The sequence below is a fragment of the Phallusia mammillata genome, chromosome 5, assembly GCF_965637545.1.
Source record: "Phallusia mammillata chromosome 5, kaPhaMamm4.hap1.1, whole genome shotgun sequence".
Lineage (NCBI taxonomy): Eukaryota > Metazoa > Chordata > Ascidiacea > Phlebobranchia > Ascidiidae > Phallusia > Phallusia mammillata.
Genome location: NC_137256.1, coordinates 27118662 through 27132308, shown reverse-complemented (window position 1 = coordinate 27132308; position 13647 = coordinate 27118662). Strand labels below are relative to the sequence as shown.

At 36.8% G+C, this 13647-nt stretch overlaps 1 protein-coding gene and 2 long non-coding RNA genes across 4 annotated transcripts; 2 read left to right on the top strand and 1 right to left on the bottom strand.

Annotated features, from left to right (window-relative positions):
- The first annotated feature begins 3 nt into the window (after positions 1 to 3).
- LOC145228686 (centrosomal protein of 104 kDa-like) lies at positions 4 to 3982 on the top strand. Of its 2 annotated transcripts, none has more exons than XM_080093941.1 (5): positions 4 to 77; positions 780 to 812; positions 1632 to 1740; positions 2493 to 2636; positions 2888 to 3982. In XM_080093941.1, exons 1-4 carry the CDS (start codon positions 4 to 6, stop codon positions 2496 to 2498), a joined length of 222 nt encoding a protein of 73 aa, XP_079950067.1. In that variant the 3' UTR covers positions 2499 to 2636; positions 2888 to 3982. The 2 variants fall into 2 exon arrangements, with proteins under 2 accessions (XP_079950067.1, XP_079950066.1); XM_080093940.1 differs by having other exon boundaries at positions 2459 to 2636.
- A 1233-nt stretch (positions 3983 to 5215) lies between these two features.
- On the top strand, positions 5216 to 7222 carry LOC145230536 (uncharacterized). Its single transcript, XR_013860677.1, has 3 exons — positions 5216 to 5743; positions 5903 to 5987; positions 6491 to 7222. It is a non-coding gene; the product is annotated as an uncharacterized LOC145230536 (long non-coding RNA).
- Positions 7223 to 9456: 2234 nt separating this feature from the next.
- LOC145228731 (uncharacterized) lies at positions 9457 to 11935 on the bottom strand. The gene is made up of 6 exons (XR_013860233.1): positions 11741 to 11935; positions 11501 to 11580; positions 11245 to 11298; positions 10951 to 11019; positions 10533 to 10646; positions 9457 to 10322 (listed from the first exon to the last, which is right to left on the bottom strand). It is a non-coding gene; the product is annotated as an uncharacterized LOC145228731 (long non-coding RNA).
- Positions 11936 to 13647: the final 1712 nt, after the last annotated feature.

Sequence of the window (13647 nt, the reverse complement as noted above, 5' to 3'; positions counted from 1 at the left end):
ACGATGTACTTCCAACAAATTGGTTGGCAGGAGAGAATGCAGACAATAGGAATTCGATTCCAGTTTAGTGAAGTGAGGTTTGTATGGAATTGGTTCAGAGATCCAGTTACAGTTTTGTTGTCGTTGAGGAAATAGTTATGGGTCCCCTTCCCTGAAGGGGACACATATTGATTTTACTCAAATTGTTTTTGTTTGTTTTTTCTTTTGTTTTCTTCTCCCCAAAGTTTGTCCGACTCGTTTTTCCATCAAATGTTTGATGGATTTGTCTGAAATGTACACAGATGGTAGATATAGTTATGTAGATGTGCATCCCACTTTGTTTGTCCAAATAACCCTATTAGTTACCCCACTAGCCCCCTAAAATGGGTGAGTTTATTAAACAGTGTCGGAATAGGCTAAATTTTGGGTAGACTATGCTATTACCAGGTTTCGATTGATGTGTTTTACCTTGTAGCCTCAACATTTACTCAACTAGCCCCCTAAAATAAATGAACTTTTAAAAAACGTTCTAATTATATGAAATTTGCAAAGTTTATTGAACATACTAAGTCTTCAAATGTTATGTTTTGCCTTGTAACACCACAATTCAACCAAATAATCCCTAAAATGGGTGACCCTTTATCAATGTTCGAATTGAATGAAAATTGGACAGCTTGTAGAATTTGCTATTCATAGGTGTCTATTTTTTGTTTTACCCCATTATGCCACTATTTACTCCTTCTTTTCTTTGAAAAAGAACGTTAAATAGGATATATTTAAAGCAATATATTATTATTTAGGACCAGTGCCGATGATGATTCGTTTCTGGACAAGTAAGTTTCCAAATTTATTTGTTTTATGCAATATTATATGTATATATTTAAGCGTTTATGCTATAATATGCATGTGCTCTGGTAAAATAAAAACTTGTTAGGAACTCTTCCCAGTGCAATTGTGCATTTAAGTAAGATTGTTTAAAACAAAATAGGTGATTGCTTATCAATTGGTAGCTTTGGTACTATGCATATCTAGAATGTTATTTAAAAATCAGATATGGTTTTGCTTAATAATGATTGGTTTATGTGCTTAAATCCCATTATAAAAGCTGAAGCTTATATCAGGCTGTATCAATCTATTTACTTCTTCATACAAATAATAGTAAAATTGAAATCAGTTGATGATGTTTTTTGAAAATCATTTTTTATTACCTTGCCCAGAGAAAAACAAACCGAAATTACAACTGTAGTACAATTAACCTGTTTGTTTATTGTAGCAGGTGTATTTTCTGTTCTCTAGTTGAAATTAACCTGCAGTCATGCATCTTAGTAAGCTGTTACAAACAAAATAGTTGTTCAATTGTCAATGTTGGTCACAGTATGGATTGATCAATATTTAAAAGTGTTTGTATGCTTATTGATTTGTGCACTTGCTTATGCAAAAATTGTATTGAAACTTGGCACAAAACCTGCTTTTAGCATGCTTGTGTAATGCTGCTTACTTCTAATGCAAAGTTATAAAAAATCAACATTAGTTTGATGTTTTTTTTTCCGGAAAATCAATTGGTTTGTTATTCTGTCTGAGAAAAATATACCAACAAGCAAAAAATGTCATCTTTACCTGCTTTTACTACAACTACCTTGTTTGTTTTGCAGCATGTGTATTTTCTGTGGTGAAAGAGATGAGGGATTTACAGATGAAGGTTTAGATTTACATTACTGGAAACAATGTCCAATGTTAAGGAGATGTGAACACTGTAAACAGGTAAATTAATGTTGCTGACATACTCACAAGCTCCTGATATTCACATGTACAAGTCGAACAGGAGTCCTTCCAGGGGGGTGGTTGGGGGTCCTTAAACGCATCATTGAATAGCAAAAATTGTACAGACTTGTAAACAGATCAACTAAAAGTTCATACCACTCCTGAAAGCACATGCTTTTGATATTCTAGTATAGAGCAAAAATAGAAACTGTTTTAAATTACAAACACAGTTTTAGAAACATAAAGCAGCCAATACATATTATACAGGCTCATTGTTAACTTCTGCATCCTGTAATGTAGCGATTTCAGCACCAACTTATACCATCAAAGGGGTTTCACCAGAAATTGAAAAAAATTGCCACAAAATTAATTAACTATCCTATTTATGGAAAGGAAATACATTACTCTGTCAAGACATGCTCTGCGTGCTGCTGGTAATATGTAATCCAGTACTGTACTACCTGTTTCATAGTCGGGTCGTTGGTGACTAAACCAGCTCACCACACACCTCTGCAGTGTGGAGAGTGCCTAGCAACTCGTTAAGTACCCAAAATAAGACCTAATGAAGGGCGGATGAGCTTTAAAAATGCCAACAGTATCCCATCTAACTGGCTTAAAAATGAAAATGTTATCAGATGACTTTATCTATATAATGTAGCATACTTGGGTGTTGCTAACTTAGCCAAGCAGAAATTTGTTTGCTTACTTTTGCTCTCAGAATAAAGCCTAAAATAATTTGATCATCTCCATAGCAATGAATGAAGGTCAGCAGGAACACTGTCCATTGTGTCATCACAATATCCTACCCGGCGAGGAGTCGTGGAAAGCCCACTTGATGACGTCAAAGAGAGATGCATGTGGCGACAACTCACGAAGACTTCCCTCAATAAACAGATGTAAGTGAGATGTTTGAAACTTGCTACCACCTAGTGGTAAATGATTATCAGAAATGTTAAAAATTCTGTCAACAGTTTTGGGGCTGGCGCTTTACCAACTTAGCTGTACAGGCTCAGTGGTGAACTTGTCAAAAGTCGAATCACAAGCACCATTGCCTGCCGTGTATGCAGCACATGTCAGCTTCGTAGTAGGCTATCGCTAGTTCTACCATTATTTACATCTAAATAAGCAAAAATTGTATTTATTTTAGTGAGAGCATAAGCTGAAGCGGAAAAAGCAGCAGCGACGAAGAACAAGAAGAAATCTCCTCACGAATAGTTTGCTTGCCTTAATATTTTTGCTTAGTTTGCACAGGGTTATTGGCTTACACTGTGCGTCGATATATATTTTTATGCAGTGATATCGTACTGTTGCTTCCTTTGTTCCCTTTGTTCCCTTTGTGTTGTATGTTTTTTCCTGTATACATGTAGAGGTAGTGACAGGATAAATAATAGTGGTGGCTGCGAGCGACAGAAACCTGCTTACACATGAGGAAATGGTTTGTAAAAAGTCTTTTGTTGGCTTCTAATAATATTAGCATTACTTGGCAAAAAATAATAAATCGTCCCTAATTGTCAAGACTTTTCTCATAAAGGGCTTCCGAACCTGTTTCCATTGAAAACCGTCTACTTTTGAATATTTTTAATATAGCAAGTTTTTTGGTTTACAAATGAATTCTGATATATTGTGTGACAAAACTGTGTCTTACCCTTCTGAAAGATAAAGTTCGTAGACTAAAGTAAATCCCTTATTCATCTCATTTTGTTATTAAGTAAACTAACATGTTCCAATAAAATCATGCAATGTATTATTAAACCAATGAGCAAGTGACCAATACATTTGTTCATTTCTCATGACCAAATTTCTTAGTCTTTATGTGTTGGTCCTAATGAATAAAATCATTCCTGTATAACAAAACAGTTGCAACATCAACAAACAAGAAATTAAACGTGCATAAAGATATCATATATTATATTACAAACTTGACCGGGCACCATTCTTCACTGTGAGATAAACAACATATAGAATTTCTTTTAGACCATGTCCATCAACAAAAAAGTCACTAATAAAAATGTAGCACTAAAAGCATGTCAAAAAGACAATAAAATTTAGGAAAATGCCAGTACAGTACGTTGAACAAGTGGGTATAACTCTTACACCAAATTGTGACAAACCATGCATATGTGTGATTATGTTTTTGTTTTCATCTCATTTAAGTTTGTTTTTCATGTTACTGTCTGTAAAGTGTGATAAATAGTTTCATTTTCTTACTTGCATTTTTAATATTAAACATTTTGCTTCTGTATCTTTGAGTTCTATGTCAAGAGGGCAAATGAAAAGAAATTAGCAGCTATATTTAAGCACAGACGTCTCTTGTCATCTTGTTTTTAAGAAGGAATTCCTCCCAAGAGATGGATTTTGAAACTTGAGGGGGAAATTGACTTTAATTTTTACATGTGCTTTGTAAATAGATGCTTCAGCTCTGGAAATATAACCTGTAAAGTTGATAAAAGATCCAATGTTTAATGATCTTTGTATTGTTTAGCATCTACTACGTAGTATATTAGGGAGAAATGAAAATGTTTAAACTGCTAAGGGAGAAGTTTGCCGAAAAAGTTTGGGAGCCACTGGGCTAAACATTTGCTTTGGATTTATACGTAGTAGGCAGCTATATACATGTACAGACTCCTTCTAAAAATGTTAATTGCCAGAATGTTTGAAGCTGGTTGTATGTTTAGTCGCCCCAATGGCACAAAATTTAATGTCGTTGGTAAAGGAAAACGAAACATAACAACGTTTTTAATACTTATTTCGTCTACGCAACAACACACCAAGTAAAATAAAACTTTTTCTTTAATGAAGTTGCATTACATTTTGACGATGACGGGACAATTAAACGGATGGCTAAACCTATTTGTGCTGTTTGGTTACAAATCCTAACGAACTTTGGATTCTACCAGCAAGCAATTGTGTCACAAGAACCAATCAAGTCAAGCCACGTCACAACAGTTCAGCAGCCAATCATTCCAAGATTTTTGCCTCCCGCAATCAATCAACCAGCCCGAAGTGGAATTCACTGATTGATGCACAAAGCCTGTCATTGGACGGTTGAAGAGCGCCCATATGACGTTTGAGAAGCAAGCGTTCTAATTGGTTGAAAGAAAAAGAAAAAAAGTAAGACGACTTTGTCCTTGCGCCTTCGGTCTGTCACTCCTTGCGAACAACTTGGTGAAGGTAGCTGTGTCGATGTGACGACTCACCAATTGAGAATAAACAGGTAATTTGCGAGTTGTAAATCAACTTGTTTGGTGTCTTTGTAGTAGTAAACTCGCACTGATACCTTGTTATATGTTATGCGTTTATGTTTAATTCACTTTTCAAATACACTATATACTGCTGCTGGATCACTTTGTTTCAGGTCGTTGGATGGCTTCGGGAATTGATTGGCTGGACGCTGAAACATCGTTCTTACGGAAGAGGGCTTCGTTGGCTCACAACACACACTTCCGAAAACAGGCGAGTATTTTTATATGTTATCTATTAACTTGTATCACGTAGTATCATATGTAGGGGCCAACATGGGGAAATAGTATAAAAGTGCACTTATCCTGTCTTCGCATGTTGGTATATAGTTAAGCTTTTTGTAATTAATATTACGTTATGTCAAATTCCTGGTACTGCTTATATTTTGTTTTGCAGACAATTACTGGAGGCGGAGTGATCGAAGAAGATGGAAAGATCGGAAAGGCCTAATTAAGTTAAGTAACCAGAAAGCTAGATGTGATGTTGCTTAGTTGGCGTTCCCTGGTTTGTAACAGTCGTTTGTTTTGAGTTTAGATTACTAGTTGTGAGGCAGGAGTAAAGATTAGAAGCGTTAACAAACGGAGCGTCAAATATGCACTGATATTATTTTATTTTCATTTCTAAAACCAACAGCAATCGAACTTTAATATTTACATTTGTTATTGCAGATCTCCCGTTTGCGGTTAAGACACTGGGGAATAATATCGGCATTGGACTGATCACTAGATGAATGGGAACTACATACATCGGAAATACTTAATAAGTTAAGTAACCAGAATAATGTTAAATCTACAGATACAACGTAACACAGAGTAAGCTAAAGAGCTGTGAGGCAGGAGTAGAGTTAGAAGTGGTTAATTTTATAACTTTATTTTGTATGCACTATAATTCGTCAGATATTAATATTTGTGTTTTGCTGCAGATCTCCTGTATGTCGTGAAGGCATTGCGTAATGGAGTCGGATTTGCGCTTGAACTGACCATTGGATGAATTGGAACTATATACAGGTACGTGTTAAGGCAAATCTACATGAATTATATTCTTTTAGATAGACGTTTTGCTGCATAAGTACCGGTTCGGGAGTTTCTATAATAAAATGTTTACAAATCAACCAATGAATTAGAGGGGATTAATAATAGTTGTGACTCTTTAGCCGTTGCTGCAACGAATAGCAAGCCTGTTGTTGTTTTGCATGATGCTTGTGCATGTTACATTTATTGTTTTGCATGTCACTTGTGTGTTAGAGCGGCTATTCAGTTGTCAGCATCGGTTAAATCATTCATATTAATAAGTAAGCGCATTTAAAAATTATTTTAACACTTAATGAACTTAAGGCGTTTGTATGCAGCAAATTATAGTCGAACAATTTACTTTTTTCAATTAGGTTGCTTATAGCCAACAGGGTGCACACTGTCTAGCTTTCAGTATATTATATTTTGCGAATATGTTAAGCGATCTATATGAAAGTATGGAATTGCATTGTTTTGTCTCTTGTATGTTTCTGTTTCAGGAGCTCCGATGTCGAGTGAAGATTGGAGTTCATTCTATGGACGATGTTGGCCACAAGTTGAAGCACTCCTATCATATTCAGACTTGGAACAACAACCATACAATCAGCGGACGATCTTCAACCAGACATTCTCGACGCTCTGTTCCCGAAAAATAACTTACTTTCCGAAGAACTTCGAACTTGTGTTTTGTTTTCACATTTCTGTGTTCGCTTAAATAAAACCAACTTTGTGTATTGAATAAGTTAAAGCTACATTTGTATCGTAATTATATTTTTGCGTTTTGTCGTTTCTTGTAAATTCTAACATTCTAAAATATTTATGTAATTTAGTTCTTGTTCATCGTCAATTTTGACAATGCTTACTTATATTATTTTGTTAATAGTTCTGAATTATAACCAAACTTTTGGCATGCGTACAGACACTGTTGGACGTTTATTTAAATGTTGCTTATTTTTGCGTGCGTGTTACTCGTACTTGTTTGTTATTTTATTTGTTTACTTAAAACGTTGTTTTGCCGTTAATTTGTGTGCACATATAACACTGTGTTTATTCTAGGTGTGTTTCGTTATTCTATACTATATTCTATGTTAGGATATTTAAAGACTCATAATTGTGTCTTTTTTGTAATTATATTGGTTTTGGTCTTTGTTTGTACTTAACATCTTTCATTGTAGTATGTTTTCAAGTTATGCTTCTACATTCTATGCTATAATATACGCTATTTTAGGTTGCCGTTTTTTCTGACATTTTTATGTCATTTTTATCCTCCATTGGCTTGATGCCGTTACACCATATTTATTCTTGTTAGACCCCATATTTCCGTATTGTTGGATAGGCTTCAGTGTAGATCCCAAGTCAGTCGTAACGGGAGGTCAACAAACAAACAAAAATCTGTAAAACTAGAACGTAAGAGCAAAAAGATTTGGACCTTACACAATTTCCTATCAGCAGATTTTGAGACTTCCGGTGGGATTAGAACCAGAATTGTCGTACTCCGATCCAACTACAACATTAATTAACGTTGCTATGGTCCCTGTTGTGGTTGCACACTTGTTGTGGTTGCACACTTGGTCAAAAAAAACAACAACTTTACAGTTGAAGTTGTTCGTAAAAATCCCGGCCAAAAAGGTCGGTTTGCAGCCTTCCTGTGTCACTTGAGTCAGTTCCTCTGCAAGCGGACAGGCAGCCCTTCTGTGAGACTTTCTGTGAACTTCTATCCAGCCTTTCGACCTTTCAGAGGTTCGAACCAGTGAATTGGAGATTTACTGGCTGCCTGTGTGCCTTACTCTCAACCTAACTACCTGCCTGCATAACTACTGTACTAACGAGCTGCTTGCCCAACCACTAAAAAATCGTCTACATGTATGGTCTGTGTGTCTAAAAATTAAGACAATAATAGGTAAGAAAAGAAATCGATATCATTAAGGAAACCCGCCCTGCGATTTCGTGTCCATTGTGGTCTAATGGTAAGCTGCTTGGTCGATAGAACTTATGGTTTGTAGTTCTAACCCTCTCCCAAAGTTTGTTATTTTTTTTCGGGAAGGAATCGTCTAACTCACAAATGTATCATTTTTGGGTGGGTTTGCCGTCACCTCTCGTGGTGTAGCGGTGAAGATCCTGTCCTCATATGCTGGATATTTGGGTTCGAATTCCAAAAGCTACATCGCTGCTTAGTTTTTGGCTGAAGCCTAGAACCGAAAACATATAAGGACCACTTAAAGCTCGGTTTCTCGTCACCAGCCGTGGTGTAGAGGTTAGTTCCTTGCTTCTCAATCCTCTCACCACTGTTCGAACCCCGGTAAAGATAAACTCTGCCCCGGTAACCGATAACACACTTCGGGTTCGAACGTTGCCCCTCTGATAAAACTCACTGGTGACCCTCGTTGATTGAGGTCTCTCCCCGCTCTCATCTCATCACTCTCTAAGCCACCCCATGGGCCTAACCCATTTCCATGACTTCGCCCAATCCCCCTGACTGGCTTCCATGCCCCCCATAAGCTAACGAACCTCACGCTGATCGTTCAAACGCAGAAATATTTTGTTTGATGACATAAGAATCGACGAAAAGAACAAGTCATAAGTCAGTTTAGCCCTTAGACCGAAGGGCGCTTGCGCGGTGTAGTGGGTAAATAGAAAAAGCGCCGGTTCGAAGCCAATGGTTCGAATCGAAGACATCGATACCCCCTCCCCCCTCCCCCCAAGTGATGTGAAGAACCCCCAACCTCTTCCGTACAAAGGGCTTGCGCCTTCGGCGCAAGCAGGGCCCGAAGGGCCCTCCACCTCCCAACCCCCCCAAAAGTGTCTAAAAATACTACTCTACAACATTCCCCACTTTTTTGTTGTATTATATTGGGCGGTTTTCCAAAAAAGTGCAAAATTACCTTTTAATTGTGATCTCATTTAAATCGGTGTACGGTCTTAAGGTTTGAGAGTGGAGTGACACACATAGAGAAGGGGGAAAACTTTAGCTCGCTGACGGCTTATGGCTTAGAGCCTGGGAAGCGGGAGATGAGATTGTTACAACGGGGAGAGACTTCAACCAAGGAGGATCACCACAGAGTTCTATCAGAGGGGCAACGTTCGAACCCAAAGTGTGTTATCGGTTACCGGGGCAGAGTTTATCTTTACCGGGGTTCGAACAGTGGTGAGAGGATTGAGAAGCAAGGAACTAACCTCTACACCACGGCTGGTGACGACCATCCAAGCTTTAAGTGGTTCTTTTATGTTGTAGTACCAGAGCGTTTTTTACTGCGGTTCTAGAGTTATATAAAAGAATCATTCAATAAACAAGAAGCAGCTTGCTAGTGTAGTGGTTTGCAGCAAATTGTAGAAAGCAGTGAGTCATGGGATCGAATCTCGCGAAGGCTTCGAATCCTCGTAACCCAAGGTTAATTTTTTTTTTAATTCTCTTGTGTTTTGCGATGTTGCTCTGATTGGTGGTTTACCTAAAAAACAACACACCGAATCGAAATAAAACGTGTTATTTAGTATTATTGAAGTAAACAAAGAACAAGTTTCACGCACATGGTTAGGCAAAAAAGGTACTACTACGACAAACTAAAGGACAGACGTTAAATGGACGATTTAGAAGTTTAGTGGGGAACGGAGATATGTTATTTATTTTAAGATTCGTGGGACAAAATTGCAACTTTTCCAAGACCAAAAGGGTGGAACTTTCTAACAATAATAAAATGTTGTGAGCAAGGGAAATACGAAAGCGACGTAGAACGAAATATCGTGAAAATTATGGGAAATTATTTGTTAAAAAAATCATTCTGTGTATTAGATGTAGCTATAACATATGTTATCAGGAAAATTTGTTTCGCAACAATGCAAGAAGCAGGACTAAAAATGGATTTGTGGAAGATTTAAAGGGGTGAAAAAACAGTGATGGAGTGTGGAAACACTATGTAAGTAAGGACAAGGAATTGTTCTGTCATTAAAAATGGCGGCACAACAACTCATATAAGAGAATAAAGTTTGGACGATGCACAGAGGCGTTAAAGCAGAATAAAACCGTTGGTACAAAATATTACACACGCAAACTGATAAACAATGCTGATGTGTATTTGAAGTGTACCAAATATAACGTGTATGAAAGATTGTTTATTAGTGGACAAATACAAAGTACACGATGACGTCATCGATCGCAGGTTTCGTCATCACGGTCATCTACATGCGAAAGGATCATGACCATGCGAAGGTTAAACCGAAAGTGCACGATGACGTCATCGATCGCTGGTTGCGTCATTCCTATCCAGTTGAAGGATCCTATCCACGCGAAGACCCACCAATGTTTCCCAGTTGTTTCTCCTGATGTTATCGAAGTGACTAAAAAAACAAGTATATAAATGGTAAGTGCGCGGCCAGTGGCATATAAACAAAATATAACATAACTTTTGTAGCAAGTTTTATTCATTCGCCTATTTGGAGGGCATGAGCATTTCCGTCTTATTTAAATGGAATCATATAGTTATTAGATTTAATTGACGCGACCAGCGACCTTCAAAAGTAACATAACTAGGTAAGATAAACACTTACATTTGGAATGTTGTGCTTCAATTACGTTGATCCGATCAGGGTTTCTCCACAACCTTTGTCACCGCAGTAATTGTTTCCGATGTTTGGCTGCTGCTTCGAACGTCTGCAACAAAACTAACAACAGCATTCTGGTTTGATAAAAAAAACCTAAAACTAATATAATAGAAAGCTAATATCTCAATCGCATTCTGTTAAACTGATGTAAAAAGGAATATTGCAATTTTAATCAATTCTACCGATGCTGACAACTGAATAGCAGCTCACAAACACACGTGACATGCAAAACAATGTAAATGCATAAACATCATGGAACACACCGGGCTTGCTATTCGTTGAAGCAACGGTATAAATAATAGTTTAAATTCTAATCTATGTTTAACTTCACAACGCTCGTGTTTTCTATTTATAGTTTACTTACATTAAAGCTTCAGTGCGATTTCTGTCAAGTTCAGATTTAGAAGTCTTTAAACCTTAGTCACGCCATGATCTGAAACCAAAACCATTTGAGTAAATATAAACATGGATGTACCAGCATTGAAACTGTAAATTGTTTCAAATAATTTGATGTATAGCATATTTGACGCTCATTCTAAACACTTCTGCCTAAAACTCTTACTAACTTTCTGCAAACTATTATGAGTCGTCAGTGTATGCAGCAAATATTATTTTAGCTAACCTAGCATTATATAAGTGTTAAAACAATCAACTTAACTTGAAGCCGAAAGTTCCCCCCATCTTTTTTACGCTTCCGCCGGAAATCCAATCCCTGCAAAACAAAGCAGAAGCAGAAGCAGTATTTGGAATTCAAGGCAACATGTAAACTATAGTTTATGAAATATTTAACTATGCCAACATGCAAAGACAGAATAAGTGCACTTTATACTGCCAACACTTGGACATACAAACTATTATCATTTAACGCCTAAAATATAGATAAGTACATGAACTTCAATCATTTATTTACTCGCCTATTTTAGGAAGTTTCATAAAGTATTTCTTCTTCGCTGTGGTAGATGTTTCTCCGAAGCGATTGAAACCATCCGACGACCTGAAACATACGATCCAGCAGCAATATTGTGTATTTGATAAATAAGTCAAACATATTCTGGTAAATTTTATTCTGGTATATGTAACATAAGTCAACAAGTGTGCACCCGAGTTTATTCTGCACAAACACCAGGCTAGTAAATTTACAACTCGCAAATTACCTGTTTATTCTCAATTGGTGAGTCGTCTCATCGACACAGCTTCCTTCACCACGAGATGATCAAAAGGAATGACAGATCGAACAAGTTGTCTCATTTTTTTCTTTTTTTTCGACCAATCATAGCGCTTCCTTCTCAAACGTCACTCCCGCGCCCGAAAACCGACCAATCACAGAGCTGATAGAAGTAATCAGCAAGTCTCGTCAAAAATGCAGAGAAAAACTTCAATTGATTTTCCTGGAGCAACATTCGTTGAAATAGGCACGTGTTGTGTCGTGACGTAATTTGTGCGCATTCTATCCGTAATAAAACGCGCCATGCTGGAATATAGAAGAAAAAATGACAAAAGCTGATAATATATTTTTGATAGTTTACAGCAAATCAGTTTCCGCTTTCGGTTTCTTGGTAGAACATAAATATTTTAAAAATCAAACCTGCTGTGAAAGTTGGAATTATACGTTGCCGTTACTCTATTATATGCTTTTTTTATTTCCATCCAACAATTTTAATTGCTTCAAAATCCAACCTGTGAGTTTGTTTTTCTGTTGCTGACGTTTTTCATTTTGATATCACTTCAAATTCATTAGCTGACATTTAAGCTGAAAAGATTTAAACCGACTTGCTGTTTAACTCTGTCACGCCACGTGGTTTTTATCATACGTTAAGCAGGTTTACTTCAGGCCTAATTTATTGGATTTTTTGCGCGAGGTGCGTGACGTCACATTCCTCGTCGTTGCAATTCCCATGGCAACCGGCACTTAACGCATCGGTAATTTATCCCATGTAAGTTGGTAGAGCTACTAACACCATAACGAGAATCAGAACTTCGTATTCACAAGGGGGCGTATAGAGCTGAATTTTTATTTAGCGGTTATAAATGGGTTGGGAAATATTTTCATAAATTTTTACATTAGTAACTAATTTTTTGGGTTAGTTTTATTGAATTTTAAGTGCTAATACCTTACCCCGACCCTACTAGCCCTAACCGTGAGCATTTGTGGAGATATTACAAATCAAATTTGGGGGTAGATTCTCGTTCTGGTGTTAGTAGCTCTACCATGTCAGTTACGCAGCTCACAGAATTTTATTTTGTTTACAATAAACCAAAGTGTTGTTTCTACGGCGAACATTCGGGGAAGGTAAATCTACGGAGCATAGTTTACTTCAAGCTTTAAACAACGGCCCGTTGTTACTTTTGCAAAAACATGGACTAAACAGATTGTTTTTTTGTGTGTGTGTTTGCAAATGTTGTTTGATTACTTTATCGTAAACAGACACAACAATGGCTGTAAGACATCAATAAAATGCGGAAAATCTTAAAAACGAAGCAAAATATTAATGCAGTGATAAAAAAAGACGAAGATAAGGTGAACGCAATCACTAAAAAAAGACAGATATATGATTTCGTAAAAAATAGAGTACATGAATAAATAATATAAATGCAACGGTAAAAAATAACTTTACGGTATTGATATATTTGGTAAAATTCAATCTGTATCGTTCATTTTCTAGTTTCTGTTTGACTCAGATTTCTACATACCGCTTAAAAGAAAACAGTATTTGAATATAGTATAGGCTTATGCTTTTTTCCTGTTTGAAGCCTAACAATGTTTTTAGTTACCCGATTTAAAGTGGCTTGTTGCTGAAGTGTTCAATTTTCACAGGTTCTGCCTCCTACCTCACCTTTAAATCACGTTCAATCAAAATCGTAAAAATATAACGTTGATCTGATATTTTAAATGTAGGCTTGTATCGCTGCACCTTTTCAGTGCAACTAGCAATTTATGCCATTGACCACAACCACAATTATCGAGTCAAGTTTTCGGTTATTTGAATGATGCTTACAATGTATTAGGTATGTTTCATAAGACAGGCGGTTACGTACAACGGTGGTTGAACCCGAAGTTCTG